The sequence below is a fragment of the Poromitra crassiceps genome (assembly GCF_964638095.1).
Source record: "Poromitra crassiceps genome assembly, chromosome: 14".
NCBI lineage: Eukaryota > Metazoa > Chordata > Actinopteri > Beryciformes > Melamphaidae > Poromitra > Poromitra crassiceps.
In genome coordinates, this window is record NC_139633.1 from 17,238,571 (window position 1) to 17,256,459 (window position 17,889).

Sequence of the window (17,889 nt, forward strand, 5' to 3'; positions counted from 1 at the left end):
ATGTATTGAATAATTCACACAAGGCAAAGAAAACGGCACTTTAGATCTGTTATTACATGAAATAGAAAGCTTCAGTATGACCATAGCAAAATGTAACTTAACAGAATGACTTCATTGCAAGTTTACTCTTAAGTGCTTGTTCAGTCCCAGACTATGAAGCATGCTTAGACCTGAAGGACTAAATTGTATAGTCGTATATGCCTGTATATATAGTACAAGCCATTATACTTCAGTAATACCAATTTCTTTCAGCCACAGCAAATAAATGTACAGTTACTGAGACATGGGTAGTCCAACAGTACACCGATTCAAGATTTATCAGGTTTAAGGCTATGCAACGGCATTATGATTGAGAGATTTACGTCGTACAGGTCAGTACAGTTGTACAGGTGAGACAGAAAGACAGTCCAGTAAAGGGGATTGGTGGTCCAGCAGTATGGGTACAGTAGGTCTAACAGGTGCAAGGTGGGGTCCAGGATTACCTGGATTGCTGCATAGCCATTTGGCTCATCCCTTGGCTGAGCTTTAACAGTCCTGCTCGGCCTGCAACCGCCAAGCAGACAGACACAAAATCACTGCTTAGCATTTCACATTGGTGAGACGAGAGACAATTGTATTTCAAATGACTTGCTTCCTTTCTGCCACATCTCATGGGGGGTAAAATAATGGTTGCAGTGTTGAAGAAGCAGCTGGTGAAAAAGATTGAGCAAAGGTAATGTCTATCTAAAAAATAAAAACCAAGAGCGCTGATTCCAAAATGGGCAACATTTCCCAAGTTGCAAATTCAAATTTGTTCTTATTTTTCCTTGCGGGCTATCTGCAAAGCATGCAGAATGTCTTCTGCCAGATGGATGGGATTTAAATCATGTGATTACTTCCACAGACTTGGAGCATAGCCAAATGCATAATTAAATACATAATGAAATTAGCTCATTGTTTTGTATATACTCCAATGACAGAAGACAGACTACTTCAATTTCTGATTGGTATGAAGGGCTCAGTGAGCGAGGAGAGAGAGACAGAGGCAGACAGACAGGATCTCAGCAAATGATGACCAAAATTTCCCCAACTAAATCAACCCACTGAGACATGAAAGATAGAACAGATAGGCTTTCAATAGCAGCACTGGTTTACAAGCCCCAAATGCATGCCAAAACCAGGATGCAACCCAGGTCCAAACCAAAAGAAAGTAGCAGCAAACAGCAGGTAATACAACACATCTTTATTGAAACAGTCTCTCAACCAATAACATCGGCGTACAAAGAGGTGATGGCGCAAGAGGGGAGAGTGAAAAAAGAAACAGAAAAAACATGAATAGCCTCTATGAAAATCAAAGGGATTAAGAGGAAAAAGTGGCTGACAGCATGGGGCAGTAAAAGAAAAATAAGATTCTCATGGATTGGACTGACAGTGGCAGGGTATTTTTTGCATTTATTTTGTACAAAAAATAAATTAATGAAATCTTTCAAGTTTACAGGAATATCTATTTGTTGTTTTTAACACCCAGTCTTTGCTGATAATCCTAAATGTTGTGACGTTCAGCGTTGTGTGTGTTAAAACAGAGGAGTATCTAGATCAAAGCACGCTGACTGAGTTAGGCCAGGAGTTAAAAAAATAAGATCACCAATGAGAAACAGAAAAATTGTTATCAAAGTGAACTGGGGCGAACACATTCATAAATCCTGAATGTTCAACGTGGCCAACTTGACGGTCCTTAGCATCCTTTAGGATCGCATTGCTTGAGCATTACCTCGGGAGCAACCTCGAGGTCCCTGGGCAGCTCCACGCTTGTAGCCTTGCTGATAGCCCTCCTTTAAGAAACACAAATGACATACAGCATCACCACCGTATATACATAGATTCTCCCTTTAATCTGTAGAAATCTTCTGTTGGTGATCAGGATGCATGCCAAAATCACTACATTTCAAAATGAAACGAAAGAAAATGGAATGATTACAGATCAAGATAGTACTAAACAGTACAGTTTGTTGGGGCAAAATGTGTATTGAAGGTCCTCACCCGCTGGTAGGTGCTGTTTGAATAGTCCCGAGACGTGTTGAATTGGGTTTGACCGTAACCACTATTGGGAGCATTCGAGAAAGGAGGGCGATAGCTATCATATCCCCCTGAAGATGAAAAAACATGATGTCATTAATATTCCACCAATACTACACATGCATTATTTGTCACTGTCTTCCAATAGAAGGGAACCATGAAGCCACACTGCTGCCTGAAGCTAATGACGCTCGTACCTCTGAAACTGTTGGAGGCCCCCCGGTAGCCATTGATCACGCCACGGGCATTCCGCTGCCCCCCCCTGGGCACGGCCCTGCTGTTGTAGAAGGACTGGCCCGGCCGTCCGAACCCAGCGCCTGCAGGGGACTGCTCATGGCCCCCCGCTGAGGGCATGACTTGGTCCTGGGGCTGGAACCCGGCAACAACTGGACAGGAGGAGATGAGACAGTGGTCAGTTATGCAGGTCAGCTTTATCTGCACTGCTGCTGCAGCTTTTTCCATTTGGTCAGATGAATTTTCCACTCATTGCTTTTTTTTTGTAATTATTAATTTTATGTAGAGTTCCTGCTATTTCTATTGTGCCAATCTTTTTCAGTGCATATAAACCAGTGGTTCTCAAAGTGGGGTCCAGGGATCCCCTGGAGGTCCTTGAGGGGCTTCCAGTGGGTCCCCAGCAAAAAGGGAAATAATTCATTGAAACTATAATTCCATACTTAAGTAACACACAATGACAGAATGTATGACTATTTTGGTCATGGTTTCATACACTTGCTGTAATAGAACATCTAAAAGCAAAGATCTTATCAGATGCGGGACCCCGGAACAAAATCTTATCAGATGGGGGTCCGTCTAACTCTAATTTGTGTCCATTTAGGGGTGCTTGACATGAAAAGGTTTGAGAACCAAAGGATTCATTCCGAACTAGGGGTGTCGCGGTACATGTACCGGTATTCACAGTACGGGCACGACACGACACGACGAATACGTCAAATCCAGAAGCGCCTAAATGCTGTTTGAACACCATTGAATTTAAGTGAATTAAACGCCAGAAGAAGCTGCTAAAAGTTACATAACACTGACAAAGCTGTTAACTTGTAAACAAGCAACTTACATCGCGTGGGATGACAAGCAAGATGCGGCGAGGAAGAGGGGATGACTCCTTGTCATGTTCCAATAATCCATTAGATGACCGAACGTAATCATCATGGTAAACAGTAAAAAAAACTCGCATCCAATAACGTTAACAAGCTAACAGGCTAGCTGTCAATCTTAACATTGTTCTTCTTCTGCCATTTTATTCTTCTTCTACTGAACATGTAGGTATTTTGACGTTGACTAAAGAAATACTGCCGCCTAGTGGCCGCTTTTAGATAGGATTCCAAATTAGTGCTTAAATCAAACACATCAATAGCAAATGCTACATAAAACAAATACAACAGGGGTTCTTTGTTTAGAATGAAGTTACCAAAGTTGCCAGTTGGCAAATACCTGGCTGTATCTGGCCTGCTACCTCAGTCCCTACTAGTAGCTAGCTAGCTACTAGCAACAAACTAGGTTGTTTTGTTTTCTGTCTGTTTGACAGGGTAAGGCTTAAACTTGAATTTGAACAAATTGAAATACTCCAATTGCACAAGTTAAATTTTTGTATTCTATTTTTGTATTTTTGATAACTAAATGCTTTTCAGCCTTGTAGCTGATTGTGACATTGTGACCGAGCCAGCAAAATACAACCGAATGCAAGAGAGTATGTTCACTGCGTGTACTGTTTACTGCTTTAAACAGGGCCATGCTGTACCAGTTTGTGACACTAGGTACACTAGTACTGCCTGTTCAAAATGAATGCCCAAGGTTCAATAAAAAATAAAAATATTTTTTTGTTGTTGCTTTTTCCGCCCTTGTACCGTACCGTATTCGTACCGAACCGTGACCCCAAAACCGTGACTTTTGTGTACCGTGACACCCCTATTCCGAACACAGGCATCCAGGTAAATGCTCACCTGACTGTAAGGCCTCCTGTGCAATGTCAGGCTGGTCTACGGTATTCTCTGATTGGCTGCTAAAGCCCTGTCCATAGCCACTAGGGAACTGACTGGACGTCTTCAGAGATTCTCCTTGACCATCATCGGCTGGGGGCACAGGGGCGTTCAGGTTAAACACCTGTGGGGGGAGGGACATAAAACCAGTGTTTTCAGAGTTGACTTATTACACATGCATTTATGCATGCACCTAAACACAATACAACAGTTTACATTTCCCATTAGAATGTCAGCTTGACAATAAGGCATTAAACAAAATGAAGCATGTTCATAAAGCCTCATCAAATCATACTGCATTTGATTATGAAGCTTCATATGGACATGAGAAAAAGACAGGAGGGCACTAAGTGGGGTGGAGGAGATGAAGAGCAAGACATAGGTTTGAGAAATGAGGGGACATACGCCTGATTGTTGCCAATTGAGAAAGTGCACCAATAATCAAACTGTTTTCTGCTGTTCTTGGCCAATACTATAGGGTGGATTATAGACCTGTATACACTATACTATATACTATCCAGACACTGCATGAAATAGGCCACGCCCATCACGGGGGAAAGCGCTCCATTCACTCCCATACACCAGCATAATTTTCCTTGAATTAAACAGGTAAAAGCTGTTGTGTGGAGGGCTGCGCAGACAACAAATGTAAAACATCGGCAATTAAAGTTTTTTTGTACTCCCGAGCAAAAAAGGTAAGCCATTGAGAATTGGCGAGAAGAAAAATGTGGATCTAGCTGTCAAGGAAGTAAGTTGGAGTGTTCATGTTCCGTATATACGATATTTGTGTGCAACACTCGATCATGCACGCCTGGAGAACGCCAGGATTGGGGGGGAGTTTTTGTTTTCCCCCGTTTTGGGCATGGTTTCTGAATGATGACGCGCTCCGCAGTGTCTCTATAGGGTGGATTATAGACGTGTATACACTGGGTGGATTATAGACCTGTATACAAAGCCTACCGCTTGCATGGACTGGAATGGTGCTGCGTTGACATTGATGCCTCGGCTGTGGGTGGGTTTGGAGACAGGTGGGAAGGCAGAGGGCAGGGAGGACGGGGACGGGGACGGCTCAGAAGACAGAGACATCGAGGCCTGGGGAAGGATGAAGGAGGGAGGCAGTAGGGAAGAAAAGGATTGAGGAGAGCTGAACGGGAGACACCGAGTACGTTTACATGGACACCAATACTCCAGTTACTGGGAGTAATCAGCTCGAGGCAGTATTTAGTCTATGTTTTACATAATTGGAACTAAAGTGCTTTATCTTATAACGCAGTTTATATGGACTAATTTATGTGGATCTAGCTGTCAGTGAACTAAGTTGGAGTGCTGCTGCACCGCCACACCCCCTCCAGAGCTCTTAGATCGGCCGACCTATCGCTGCTGGTGGTGCCCAGAACCAAACTAAAAACTAGGGGGGACAGAGCCTTTGCGGCAGCTGCCCCAAAACTCTGGAACAGTCTCCCCCTACACGTTCGTGCTGCCCAGACCCTGGAGGTTTTTAAATCGCTCTTAAAAACCCACCTGTTCTCCCTGGCTTTCCCCCCTACTTAGCCATCGTTAGGTCCCTGGCATCTATCGTTTTATTGCTTTTATTGTCTTATTGTTTTATCTTTTTGATTTTAATTGTCATCATATATGCACTTTGTATTATGTTGCTCTCAATTAGTATTTTTGCACTTTACTTATTTACATCTGTGCACTTTACTCCCCGCCTGTGAAGCACTTTGGTTCGGCTGCCGCTGTATGTAAATGTGCTATATAAATAAAGTTGACTTGACTTGACTTGACTTGAGTGTTCATGTTCCGTATATACGATCTTTGTGTGCAACACGTGACATAGGAGAATGCCAGGATTGGGGGGGAGTTTTTGTTTTCCCCCGTTTTGGTTGGGCGTGGTTTCTGAATGATGACGCACTCCGCAGTGTCTCTATAGCCCATTTGCGGCAACAAAGAAGTGCAAATGTCTCTCCAGTGGAGCTGGAAGTGTCGGTGGCAGAGTTGTTTTAACCTGACATTGCCAGATGGGGGCGGTATTGTTTGTTAGAGTTGTTTTACCCATGCATATAAAGTCACTCTGGAACAACAGTGTGAATGCAGCCAGTCAGGCAGCACAAGCACGGTTTAGTGGAGTTAAAAAGCACAGGTATGATATGAGGAGGCAGGGGCCAAAATTAGTAGCCTGGGTAAACCCATCCCCCACGTGACCTGCTCTCAGACCTGTTCTCAGTCACTAGGAACTGAGAGAGCAGGTCACGTGGGGGCTGGGTTTACCTAGGCTACAAAATTAGCACCAGACAAATTCTGGTAAAGTGGTTGGTAGATTTGCTTCACTTACCACAGCCAAACAAAAACAATGGTAATCAATTGAGTGGCTGGTAACATTTTAATATTTACTAGCCATTTGGCCGGTCTGGACAAAAAAGTTAATTTTGGACCCTGTGAGTAGCTGAGCCAAACTGCTTACCACAAATAAAACCAATGAGGCGCCTTAACCCCCCCGCAGCAGCGAGTGCAGGGGAGCCTGGCTGCGCAGGTGTGGGAGAGCTAGTACGCTTGCATATCTGGAGAAGCCGCATACACACGCCTCTCCACTGTCGTGACAGTTATTTACGCAGCAGATGGTTTTTTCATCAGGGCAATGTTGCGGAGATATTGACAAATTAACAAGTGTCATAATGCAGAGAAGAGCGTGCATGCTGCCCGTGTCTGTGTTTCAAGAATTAATGCATCCTTACTGAGAATGATGTGCCCTTGGAATGCCAACCAATATATACCTTCTGCAAAATCGTCCTCGTAATAACAAAATTCAAAACGTTTATTTAGGAAACAATTATTTTATTTTATAACATCCGATTTATTTTGATCATTTCGGTTACAGCGACGGTTTGAATGGCTTCACCAATTTGTGCGGTAAGGAAAAAAATCTATACCGCGGCAGCTCTACATCCAAGGTTAATGCTTCTGGTGACCTTTGACCTGCGCATTTAAAGCAAAATCTGAAATAAATCTGGATGAGGCATTTACATGTTCACACACTCATCTGGATTCCAAATTCAAGGCCTCATTTATTATTACTCGTGAGCTTCAAGAGGTCACGGTGAAATAATTCATTTGATAGATGACATATTGTTTCATATTTGAAGTAGACAGGAAAGACTGGGAAAGAGAGAGGGATGACGTGACAAAAGTCCCAAGCCGCGACGCTCGCGACTTCAAATGAATGCGGGCCAGCCAGGTGCATAAAGTGCGAGGGCCACCAAAAATGGCTCCTTCCCTGCTTCATACGCCCCTACTTCGGGGACCCCTTGCTCGGACCACACCCATTTTCAAACTCAGCCTTCATTGTGATCTGAACTACACACGTGTAGAGTTTTGTGACTGCATCTTGCACGGTTGTGAGTGACATTATCGTGTTGACAAAATCTGTTCACAGATAAACAAACTCAAACCCGTTTCTGTGGTACTTCCTGCCACTACAATAGGTGTCCCTATGACCACGTTTTGCCATGAAGACACACATAAGAAGGTGAAAACAATACCAGCCACACGCTGTCATAGCTGGTAGTTACTAGTATGCATGTAAACGTACTCACAGACAACACAGCCAGTCAATGGCCTTCAGAAACAGTTGAGGGCAACTGTGATGAGTTGTCTGCCATCCCACACCTAGGACTCATTTAGCATGAATCCACAAGCACATCATGCACCACACAACCAAAGACCAGAGAGGTGAAGCAGCAGGTATCTGAATATGGGTTTACCGGGTTGGGATCACCGCTGTAGGAGGTCTACAAGCAGGACTGTGTTGTGTTAGCGGACTGGTGAGAGGGGTAAGGAAGACCCCATGGGGCCCTGAGTGCAGGACCGGGGGGGGGGGGGGGGGGGGATTTGAGGGGAACACCTGAGCTAGGTTTGTTTGGCACCAACATGAGAAGATAACAAAAAACCCAAACAAGCTGGGCTCAAACTCAGGAAGCAACTGCAGATGTTGTCTTCCATCTCCAGCCAGGTTTAACCAACCTTTTCCTGCCGTGTTTCCATTGTACTTACTTGTGAGGATTCCTGTGGTCCAGAAACCGTACTTGTTTGGGGAAGTCTGGAGTCTGAGTGGGCTGTTCAGATCAAAAATAAAAGGGGGGCATTTCAGAAAAATTATCGTACCAAATAATCCTTCCTTCCTAGGGAATTAAGTATTCATTTATCCGAAGATTTTCTACACAGACGTCCGGACTACAGATTACTAGCAGCTCTAAGAGGAGCTGTTCAAAAAGAGTCAAATGCCAATGAATTGGTGCTCACCTGAAGCGCAGGCCATCTGCTGTAGGTCAAGAGTCTGCCCAGGCTTCATGGGCTGGGCAGACACAATGGCCGGGTCCAGGGCGTGTCCATCAAACTCCAACATTGAGTCCTCGGGGAACAAAGCAAGCGGTAATGTAGGGTTATAGTCATGGGACCGAAGTCGGGGTGGCACAGTGAAAACATGCAGAATGTAAGCTGGTGCTACATCCATGCTATAACAACAGAGAGGATTCGTGAGGTGTTCAGCAGAGCCAACATGGACAGGTCCTCCTCACCTGCATGAAGTTGTAGGTCCCCTGCATCTGGGCCATGAGGTCTTGCACCACCTGCTTTCTGACCACTGGGTCGGGGGTCTCACACGGACTGTCGTGGTTCACAGTGACGGGTGGTTCTGGAGCCAGCTGGGCAGGGGGCTGGTGCTGCAGGGAATTCACCATCTACCAGAGTATGGAACATCACAGGTTCTTTCCAGGTTCCTTGACTGATCAAGGCTTATTTCAGACTTTCACTGTGTGGTACACAGAAACACAACCTCTTGGGGAAAGAGTACTGTAGTAGCATACCTGGGCCTCCACTGTCCACTCCTCCACTTGGTCTTTGTCTGTACTGCTGTAGGTGGTTTCTGGAATGAACTGTCTGTTTACAAACTACAACAGAAGAGCACAAATGGAAAATGTCATGCCACACAACAAAAGGTGTTGACGTTTGAAATCATAATTTTTTCATGCAGCACATTTGCAGTGGTCACAGAATTCTCACCTCTGTGGCTTCCACTTCAATGGGCTCTGTGTATTTTTCAGAAGCTGTTCCTTCTGGGGAAAAAAGGCGGGGCAAGCCAAAGAATTTTCTTACAGGGTCAATTAAGTATTTCTCGCACACAGATGTGTGATAGTGGTGCGATGCTAGTTACCAGGCTCTGATGGTTGCTGCTCCACAGTCTTCGATTCAGCCACCACAGTCTGCTCCTCTTCCTCTGCCTCCTCCTCCTCACACATGCCGTTCTGGTGCGTTTGCACTCTGTCAAAGTACCCGCTCAGCAGCACCTTGTCCAGAGTATCCTTCAGTGCCTTGTCTGGAATGAAGATATTGTGACGTGTGGGAAAACAACAGCACAACTTTGAGGACATGCTCTAAGGCGCAGTAGACTTCAACATATACACAATTCACATCAAGTGTATTATATAGGAGACACGTGTTAGCCTGCATGGTCCCCACCCAGCCAACAGAGGGGGTCACACATCAAAGCATTTCATTTGAACAACAGTGACAGGTGGCTCTCAACCCAAACAACTGTCCGCTCAGTGGGAGCAAGGAACAATAATAGCCACAAGTCCAGGGATTTTTATTCATCACCGTTGGTGTTTTTTTCAATTGTCAAATAAAGAAAGGAGTGGGGAATGGTAAAGATGATATCATTCCTTTTTTTGTTATCTCTACCTCTGAATATTTTTACAACAGTTGTATGTTTCCTGACATGTATTATCTGTTATTCAATTTAAAAAAGATTGCCACAACGGATATACAAATTGTTTGTTTTTACATGGAAATATTCTTCCAATTTGGACAAGCAAGTTCATCTGTATGACAAGCTAAAATCTGATCCCAAGGGAAAGGTTCATCTCAAGTGTATTATAATGTTTGACCCATGACGACAGCAAACACTTCCACCCACTGTATTTACAGAAAATTGCATTTTCTATTCCACAAACTTTGCAGATGGCCATCATCAGTAAAAGCTTTGAAGTGTGTTGTTTATGTGTCACCATTGCTGCTGGGAAACATTGGGAAATCCATTCACAATAAAAGAGAGGATTATGTCACTGCCCATGGATTGCTTATTTGACAGTGAAATTTGGTTTGCAATATATTCAAGAGGCGAGAGAAACAATGATGGACAATGACGGGCTGCTGTCATACAATGGTAGCACTGAAGCGGCGTAAATTCAGGGCAAGTTAGTTTGCATCCGGAACAGATGCGGTACGGCTGCAAACAGACCCGCACTCGTATAATCTGTCCGACGTATGCGGGATCCGATAATAATAGAACAGGTACGTAATTTTTCCGTACCGCATGTATCGCCCCATCAATTAACATGAGGGAGAGTCGATCCGGTGTCGGTGCAATTTTGGATCGGCTACAAGATCGAATCGGCATGCATTGTGATTGGCTGTACTTCGGGCACATGGTGGCTAAGCTACTGATGTTATCGGACATGATAGCTGTTAAAAATATGAATCAAGGTTAGGGTTAGACCATGTTGTAGGGTTAGGGGGTTAGGGTTAGACCATGTTGTGGACCCCGAGCCGAGCACTTCCGGTAGGGCGAGCCGAATCTGTAGGTTGAGTAGATCCTGTACCTACACTGGCAGTTTTACCGGATCCGCAACGCAGCCGTAAGTAACGCATCTGGTGTACATTGCCGGCTGTTCTGCAAATGTTATGTTCATTCATTCATTGCTGTCAATACCACATTGCTTTGTGTAAATAAAAGTACTGCCAAAGACTCACTCACTTTATAATTTTAAAATGTGCTAAAAGTTAGAGGGCTACATACACACAGGCCTTTCTGGGGACTTTTTAAACCACCAAGCATTAACCCGTTTGTTGAATGCTATTTGTCACATGATGATAATACTAGTCCATGATGCTTCCTACTTGATGGACGCTTAATATACATAATCCTAGTCGTAGGTTGTTGTCATTAAAATTTTCTTTTTTCTTTATTACATTGTATTGTGGTTGTAACAAATCATGAACCCGATATTGTGTATCAAATCATATGGTGAGATTAAGAAGATTGGCCCATCCCTGTAGAGCACAAGACATTTCACGATTTGCACAACATTAAAGAATGAAACAACGAGTCAATGAAAACGCTTACATGTGGTTCCTGCCACAGCCTTGTCCCGGCCCTCCAGCAGTTCCCACAGGTGTAGTGAGGCCTCCTCATACTGGTCAGTCAACCTGTAAGTCAAGACAGCAGGGTCAATAAATTCATACTTTTGTAAAAACGTATGACAGGAGGACCCAGCAGGAAGCTGTAGACACACCAGCATAAGACAGCATGAGATATATTCTTGTGTATTCTGCTCCCTCTTTATAGAACTAATTGCAAAATGGTTGAAATGGATGAGTTTTAGAGCCAGTGCTGGGCTGGCTGGGGCCAACACTAGTTATATCCATGTTCCTCTAGCGGCTAGAGGAACATGGATATAACTAGTAGGTGAAGGATTGGAGACCACTGGGCTAGAGTCTAGCCCAGTGGTCTCCAATCCTTCACCTACACTTGGGATGCAAGGTGAACGCAATATGACACAGTAACAAGTGCTATGATATTTACTTACATAAAGCTTCTGACTAGAACCATTTTTCTGGTGAGAAATTGACAATTTGGACGGACAGACCCCATCTTTATTAGTCACAGACAGGAGCCAGGAGCGGTGGGCAGTCGAACGCCCGGGGACCAACTTCTTCCAACCGCTGCAGGTCAGACAATAATCTTCTGCATGTTTTTAGTGGGGGGGGGGGGTATATATGGAGGAAACCCCCAGGGCGCATGGGGAGAACATGCAAACTCCACACAGAAAGAAAGGCCCTTTCTCACGAGATAACCTACCTGGCCACCGGGGACCGAAGGCATGGGGACACATACCCCCAGTGTCAACAGCATCCCAGGCGGGAATCGAACCCAGGACCTTCTTGCTGTGAGGCGAGTGTGCGAGGTGAAAGCACTACCACTGTGGCAATTTTGGCAAATGCCACAATTAGTATTTGGCCCTATGCTTAATTTGCATTTATGACCGTGCAGATTGTGTTCCATAATATCCTTTCCCATTGAGCTGCCTTAAAATATGCACCTTTTCACAGCTTATTAACCATGTGTGTTATAACTTATACGAAATATATTCGTATTTGATTAACTAAATCAGGTAAATAACAGCCACTGCACAGAACATAACCACACTTCTTTTTTCCTAAATGTCTGGCCCAGTGGAAAACACAGGAAGCTCCCCCCATACCTGACATCATAGTTCCTGTCAGGTCCCAGCAGCTTGTAGAAGTCATCGAGGGTTGTGAGGTCAGCATCGGAGAGCGAGGGGGAACCAGTGGCATCGGGCCGTTTCAGGTCCTGCCTGACATTGTCATCTCCCAATCGGTCCAGCAAGAACTGCAGCTCCAGAACCGTCTTCAGCCGCCGCTGCTCCATCTCCTCCCGCTGCAGCTGCTCCCGTCTCGCAGACTTCTTCACTGTCTTTTGGACCTGAACACAGAGTCGGAAGTCATGTTTTTTTTTTTACATTTTGGCCAAATATCAAACCCGAGAATGTCACGTTGATATTTGGTGCCCTGTCTTTGAGATAACAAGCATCTCATGAATATAAAGCTCCAGACACACCAACCCGACGTCAAAGAACTAGCGGTAACGAAGGCCGACTGTTGCGTCACCTGTGTCGGGGCCAAGAAGTTGCACTTGAACAGTTTAAACATACTGCAACTAGCACGCACGATCTCCGCCTGCAGAGGAATTAACGCTCCATACCAGCACAGGACAGCGAGCTGGGTGGATGCGCAGTTGAGGCGAGCAAGGGAATCACGGCTCACGAGCTGCGCGCAATATTTCTAGTTATTATAGAAATGATACTCGTGTAGAAAGGGTTTGGAAATATATTTAGCATGGCATTACATGGGGCAGCCGGCCACAGTGGCTGACCAGACAATCAGAGCGATTTCTCTCACCAACGCAGATTGAACAACATGAGTTGGCTGGAAAAGCTGCAGACAACTAGTGCCACTGCCAACGGTGCAGGAGGACACACAGCAAAGAGTAGGGCGAGAGACACTCACCAGAGGCAATTCCAATATTTTTGTCACCCAAATCACAATCCGATGCATTCTCGGTTGGCAATTAAACATCCTCAAGACTCATCCATCCTCCAACCATGCATTCTTTTATTTTGGAAACATGCTTTGGCATAGATTATGTCAAATGTGACATGTAGGAGAAAATAATGTACTGATTATTTTGTCCTCGATGTCACATTTGACATAATCTAATGCCAAAGCATGTTTCCAAAATAAAATAAATTGGGGGGGGGGGGTGCCTGGTACAGTACAAGGAAGTTTGTTTTTTTGGATCCATTAATTTATTTACTTTTATCTCAAGTTAATCGAATTTAAATCACATTATGAGAGCTGGCTTTGCAGCCGTCACTTCGCAATGGAGACCAGCAGACTGTCGGCTCCTCCACTCTCTTCACACTGCGGGGCTTGTCTGTGGACTAACTTGCATGATGTGTGATACGATGCAATACATTTCCCTGCATATTAGCTCTCCTATTGGTCAACCTAACATGCATGGAACAGTTCCTGTGTGTTAGTTCTTTAATATAATCATAATGAAATGTGAATATAAACATTTGGAGGACTGGTGCTATACAGTTGCCTATGGCAGACACAGTCCGTTTATGGCTGTTTATGAAAGTCATATGGATGGAGCAAAGTGAATTATCACCAAGTATGTGCACTCAAGACTCACCTCTTGGCCCAATGCCAGGAAGCTCTTCTGCAATTCTCGAGCAAACTCTAGGTTGTTCGTGATCTCCTGGAACTTTGTCAAGGCCTCCTTCAGGTGTGTCATGGAAGGGAAATTGAGGTTTGTGTTTAGTTTGAAGAAAGGGGGGGAATCAATCTACTTCTGCTAATTTCCTCGTTCATTCATTTGACTCAACTATGCTTTTGTTAGCCAGAAAATCTGGCATTGCAAAGGTAAACAATCTGAACTGTACATACCAGCTGATCCTGATTCAGTCTTTCTCCATTATTCTTCTTGGCCTGATAGTCATCCAGTTTGGACTGTGGGAGCGGGGCAAAACAAAACATTACACATCCTTGCTTAACAAAATTAATTTGTCAGGAAAGATTAATTAATCAGTTAGGGGAAGCCAGGTATTGGGAAATGTGAGTAGACAAAGGTCACCATCTTCCAGTCCCACCAGAGATAATCAGTACCACCATACAGTCTATGGTACCACCATAAGGCCTAATCTAGTATTGTGGTCCAATATTCCACCAATCTGAGCACCCAGAGTCTATCAGTCTGATTACTAATAATACTCTGGGACAGACGGACGATATTTCGGGGTGTCCGTCCAGTGTTGAGCAGATGTCCTTGCCAAGACTTCAGCGTCTGTGCGCCACGGTCATTGTTTCCAGTCAGATTGACGCAAGAATAGAGTTGGAGTTAATCGGCCAATAATTTTTGTAGGTGTTTTGTGAAAACGGGAAGTCTTGGCGTGGATGTCCGCTCTACACCACAAACAAACCCCAAAATATCGGCCATCTGTCCCAGTCTTATTAGTCATCAGACTGATAAGAGTCTGGGTGGCCAGATTGATATTCAACGGACTGCTTATTTCCATGCCATGGAAAGATGTCGATGAAGCATATGAAAGGAAGAAACTCAGATACTCTGAACCAGCAGCAGATGCTGAGCAGCAAAATGCACCAAGTGGAAGTTGGGTACCAATACCATGGCTTTATAGTACATATATACTACCGGTGCGGCTTATAGTCCGGAATTTACGGTATATAGTTTATAGCCCCATCCACAACGGCTTTATTTACTCAGGGAGGTCGTAATAAATAAATCAAAGCCAATGGCTCAGGCATTTGGGGTCCAAAATATGTCAATCTATTCAGTGACTAACGCAGGAGTTACTGTAGCATGACTATTGTGGCTGGAGTGGGTAGACAAAACATTCAAGCTCTTGGTATAATTATCTCACATTAGAGCTTATATTTAGCTGATAACTTCTTATTTCTGAATTGTTAAGCAGGCGGTTTCAATCATAAAGTAACCCCAGTATTGTTGTACAAGTTGCTTTCTGAACTGGTGTCAGTTGTCTTGTTAGCCTGTTGAGACAAATGGTGAGTTTAGAAATGATTGAGTCAAGTTGTGAACTAGATATAAGCATGTGGTGCAAGCTAGGTAGATGGCAACACTTGTGTTTGGTGTTGGGCGAGCATGTGAAGTGGAGCGTGGTGTGAAAACACATTTTGAATCTTTAATGAACAAGAGATACCTTTTTCTTTTCCATGTTGCGAACCTTCTTGTCCATCACACCTAGAATCTGCTTCATGGCCTCGGATTGATTTCCAGCTCCCAACTCTGGACTGGCAGACTGAACAGCATTGTTGCCAACCATTGCTGAAGGCATCTATTTAAAAATAAAAATAAATATATAATGCCGTTATAATAAAGAGTTATTATATGTGTTTGTATGTGAAGGGGTCATACACATGCAAATTCATATCAATAAGCGGCCCAATATTAACTTCAGTCTTTTTGTGTGTGCCAATGAGCAGCTCAACTGAACCAGATGTTTTAAAATGACTCTCGGACTATGTCTGTGCCCTGCAGAGCCCTACAGCCGTGATGAGCCTGACAGCTTGTCAGAAGTTCGGGCCCGAGCATGGCTCCTTATATTAAATAACTAGTCTTAGTATTTTGATTAGCATGCCTATGATATTATATGTCCCAAGCTATTTTAAATAGCTATGGACATATCATTTATTATTAAAAAAAAAACATACACACACAAAACACCCTAGCTAGTGATGTGAAAATCAGGCCAGAATGCAGGGCTCTATGCTATAAACTATAGCAAGCAAAAAAGGGCACAAAAGTATTGGGAGCATATAAGCGCATCTCAGCATTTTTGCTACTGAAATTTTTGTTGACACGGCAGGTGGTGGGGCCTGGGGGTACATTTTTGTTTAGAGTCCCTGGTTTACTCCTAGATCAGTTCCAGTAAGTGCTGGTTTATGGATAAAAATTATTTGGATACAACATGATATATGGACAACGGTGCTGCAATTTTGTTTTATTTTTCCCCAAAGTGAGTCAGGTGACAATCAGTCTGACCTGAGGAATCAGATAAACAAGGTGGATCCTTGAGTTAGCCGAGGACGGACCTAGATTGAGGATACCCAGGGCTGACCTGATTCAGGGTATGTGTTTGGGACAGCGGCTAGCATTACCTTTGCTAACCTAACGTCATCCAATTAGCCAGGGTTAGGATAGGCTTGGCTGAAGCTACAATCCCATCCATCCCACATACCACAACACTGGGCCCCGTTAACATTACTGATAGAATAAATTATGGCAATCGGAACCATTTGTTAATCGTAACGTAGATGTCGCCACTGGCATCGCTGGAAAGAATTTGCCTTGATAACGGCCTTATTTTCGAAGTTCAAAGCCGGAGCTTCCCAATCTTGTCTCCCTTGGCGACGCTGGGGCCAAACCTTAATTAAAGATAGCTAACGTTACGCTAGGTATCTTTAATTAGCGTTAACAGCTTCAAGTAACAGTAAGTACGTTGGGAGAATACGTTAGTTGGCTTTGTTAGCAAGGTAGGTGGTCACAACTTATGTTAAGGTTAACTACATCAATAATTGTACTTAAAAAGCAGGTAACGTTACCCCCTGTCCTAACGCTAATCTCCATGTCGCATTGTTAGCTGACTAGCTAGTGCGCTATGTAACGTTAACGTTAGCTAACTGGCGGCAAAGTTGTCTCGCTGGATGTCAGTTTCCAAATGATAAATTAAGAAATACACATTTTTGAGCGCAAACAAAAGAAGCGAATAGCCACGACGACTCCAATCGTGGAGAGCAGTTGTTGGTAGACGAACTTGGACGGTTGGACTTCTCTTTTTGTCCAGTCCAGGCGTCTCGCCTGAAAATGACTGTACCGTTACGTTACATTTAAACCGTTTTTAAAATAGCCGTTCGTCGTTGATAACACATTTGACATACCGTTATACTCTTTGTCCTCAAAGAGGTTTCCTTTGACGGATGTACTTGTGTAGGTGCAGTATGTTTCTTGTAATGTCAGTGGTGTTTTGTCGTAGGCTACTGATGCTCGCGTACCCCGGCCAGCGACTGACTGTTGCTGGGCTAACGGATGGAGCTAACGGCTACAAGGACCCCTTTGCTAACTCCAGATTGCCTGACAGTAAAATGTATGAAATTGGATGGAAGGTGGCTAGACACGGTAGACGGAGACTTCTCGGTACTTTAGGTAACTACTATTTTATTCATTTATTTGTTTATTTATTTATTTATTTATTTATTTATTTATTTATTTATTTATTTATTTATTTATTTATTTATTTGTTTGTTTCTTTATTTATTTATTTGTTTATTTATTTATATATTCATTCATTCATTCATTCATTCATTCATTCATTCATTCATTCATTCATTTATTTATGTATTTATTTAATAAAAACTTTCATTACAACATACAAATATTAAGCATTTTGTGTGAAAATGTGTGACCTATCTTTGACCCCTAATTTATCTCCCCCTCACAAGTCTCCAGCCACCCAGCCTGCGTGTGTGTGTGCGTGTGTGTGTGCGTGTGTGTGCGTGTGTGTGTGTGCGTGTGTGCGTGTGTGTGTGGTCTAGGGGTTAAGTGTACAGTTGTAACATCCATGATTTTTGTTGGTTTCTTTCTCTCTCTCAAAAGGTATGC

The 17,889-nt window shown here is 43.7% G+C and overlaps 1 protein-coding gene across 2 annotated transcripts; it reads right to left on the minus strand.

The window, feature by feature from the left end:
- Positions 1 to 41: 41 nt before the first annotated feature.
- caprin1a (cell cycle associated protein 1a) lies at positions 42 to 17,307 on the minus strand. Of its 2 annotated transcripts, XM_083651256.1 has the most exons (18): positions 17,169 to 17,307; positions 15,431 to 15,565; positions 14,139 to 14,201; positions 13,885 to 13,971; positions 12,368 to 12,609; positions 11,230 to 11,312; positions 9,259 to 9,420; positions 9,108 to 9,160; positions 8,912 to 8,995; positions 8,624 to 8,785; positions 8,349 to 8,457; positions 8,100 to 8,161; positions 5,010 to 5,141; positions 4,014 to 4,173; positions 2,253 to 2,441; positions 2,020 to 2,126; positions 1,751 to 1,811; positions 42 to 543 (listed from the first exon to the last, which is right to left on the minus strand). In XM_083651256.1, exons 2-18 carry the CDS (start codon positions 15,563 to 15,565, stop codon positions 479 to 481), a joined length of 1,956 nt encoding a protein of 651 aa, XP_083507382.1. In that variant the 5' UTR covers positions 17,169 to 17,307; the 3' UTR covers positions 42 to 478. The 2 variants fall into 2 exon arrangements, with proteins under 2 accessions (XP_083507382.1, XP_083507383.1); XM_083651257.1 differs by lacking the exon at positions 5,010 to 5,141.
- Between the last annotated feature and the right edge of the window lie 582 nt (positions 17,308 to 17,889).

Excerpts from the sequence above, each read along its gene's own strand:
- caprin1a (XM_083651256.1), bottom strand. The coding sequence starts at position 15,565 with ATGCCTTCAGCAATGGTTGGCAACAATGCTGTTCAGTCTGCCAGTCCA. Across the intron at positions 14,202-15,430 it reads GCAACATGGAAAAGAAAAAG|TCCAAACTGGATGACTATCA; the intron begins GTATCTCTTGTT and ends CCGCTCCCACAG. Across the intron at positions 4,174-5,009 it reads CATTCCAGTCCATGCAAGCG|GTGTTTAACCTGAACGCCCC; the intron begins GTAGGCTTTGTA and ends CTCCCCCCACAG.